Consider the following 1,820-nt stretch of genomic DNA (forward strand, 5'->3'; position numbering starts at 1 on the left):
TTTTATCTACACATTCCAACTTCAAAGGGGGTGTTGAGATACAAGCATATCTGAAAACTACTTCTTATTGGGTATTTAGGTATTAGTATCTTTCTGTATATTTTGGTATCACCTTATTTTATATATCTCCAATTAGGTTTAGATATTTGTATATAAGGCAAAGCCAAAACCTTCAGGTTTTTATAAATTTTCAACCTGCTAAGATTTTCTCTCTCTAAAATGAATGGTAATGGAAGTGTCTCAGAATATTAAGAATTCATCCATTATTTGAATTTAGTTTTTGAGTTTTATGCTTCATATACAATACGTAATTAAGTTTTACGTAGTGTTAGTGTTGATGAATAAAGTCCCACATCGGTAGTTGGAGAAATAATTGAGTAATATATAAAGGGTTAGGGCCAATCCACTAATTGCCAATTGGTTTTAAGTTGGAAGCCCATAATTAACCCGAATCTAATATGGTATCAGAGCGGTCGATCATTGTGGATCAAAGTTAAAATTAAAAAGAACCACCCGATGTTGAACCACTCTGTGGATGGTATTCCCACAGTTGTCCACGCATGTGCGTGAGGGGGAGTGTTGATGAATAAAGTCCCACATCGGTAGTTGGAGAAATAATTGAGTAATATATAAAGGGTTAGGGCCAATCCACTAATTGCCAATTGGTTTTAAGTTGGAAGCCCATAATTAACCCGAATCTAATAGTTAGCTTGGGAATCAAAAGCGCGTTAAAATAATGTTCAACATACACTCGCTGATGAATTAAGTTCAAATAGTACAACACAATATTTAAATTATAACACATGAGATATATGTGTTACTTGTCCTGAGAAGTCAGGAACATGACGAGACTTCGGAAGGTAGAGACATCACAGGGCAAGACGATCTTATTAGGGTGAGCCTCCGCGTAGCCGAACTCCTCTGCAGCCATTTCTAGAAGATTCTGAAACAAAGGGCTCTTGAGAAACCTAGTGGGAACCACAAATCTTTCCAACTTCGTACCAACGTAAACCACGAAATGCCCTCTCGGTGTTCTCCAGGATGATCTCCTGATCACTCCAGTATCTTCTTCTTCTTGGTGGAAGTGCATGTCAGTGACCTTGTTAGGCATAGTTATATATAGTTTATTTAATGTATTGATCTATTTGTGTTGGGTGTGAGTCACAAGACATTAACGGATTTTGTGGGATCTTGTGTTTCCACTTCGCTTAGGAAGTTGGTTGCTTCAATATACTTGGACGTACTTATATACATTATTTTTATAGGGTTTGGGTATGCGTGCCATTTAGGATACATTCGCCAATTTTTTCGTACATATACATTATACGATATAATCGCGTTACGAGTAGTTTGGGTTAATAATACTGTGTGGAGGATGTTGGGGATGGATTCTCACCACCCACAAGGCCCAGCGAACAGGAGGCCCATTACTATCATTCAAAGGATGATCGGCTCAAAGCCGACTCCCGACGAGTCGTGATTCGGCTCGTGACCGCTTTGGATAGAGGACGAGCAGCCGAAGACAGCGACCAAGTGGCTCGGGCCGAACAGTTGTCCCAACTGGGCCTGTAAGACAAAAGGCCCATAACAAAGAGGACGAATTATGTCAAAACTAACCGACCTAAGAGACTATATAAGGAGTTGAGGACAAGAAAGAAGGGCATCCCCACTTAGACACACAGACTTGCGGCTAGATTAGGGTTTCTATTACTCTCTTTGTATCTCGCCGTTTTCTCTTGTACTTCCGGCTAGGAGCTTTCCGAGCATCGACTAGCCGGCTTTCCTACTCTTGTACCCTCGTTATTCCGACTCTAATAAAA

At 40.0% G+C, this 1,820-nt stretch overlaps 1 protein-coding gene across 1 annotated transcript; it reads right to left on the reverse strand.

Moving 5' to 3' along the window:
- Positions 1-726: 726 nt before the first annotated feature.
- LOC108846759 (auxin-induced protein 15A) lies at positions 727-1,205 on the reverse strand. Its single transcript, XM_018619966.2, has one exon. It carries the CDS (start codon positions 1,109-1,111, stop codon positions 818-820), a length of 294 nt encoding a protein of 97 aa, XP_018475468.1. The 5' UTR covers positions 1,112-1,205; the 3' UTR covers positions 727-817.
- Between the last annotated feature and the right edge of the window lie 615 nt (positions 1,206-1,820).

The sequence above is a fragment of the Raphanus sativus genome, chromosome 3 (genome assembly GCF_000801105.2).
Source record: "Raphanus sativus cultivar WK10039 chromosome 3, ASM80110v3, whole genome shotgun sequence".
NCBI classification, from domain to species: domain Eukaryota; kingdom Viridiplantae; phylum Streptophyta; class Magnoliopsida; order Brassicales; family Brassicaceae; genus Raphanus; species Raphanus sativus.

Coding starts and splice junctions, on each gene's coding strand:
- LOC108846759 (XM_018619966.2), bottom strand. CDS start 1,111: ATGCCTAACAAGGTCACTGACATGCACTTCCACCAAGAAGAAGAAGAT.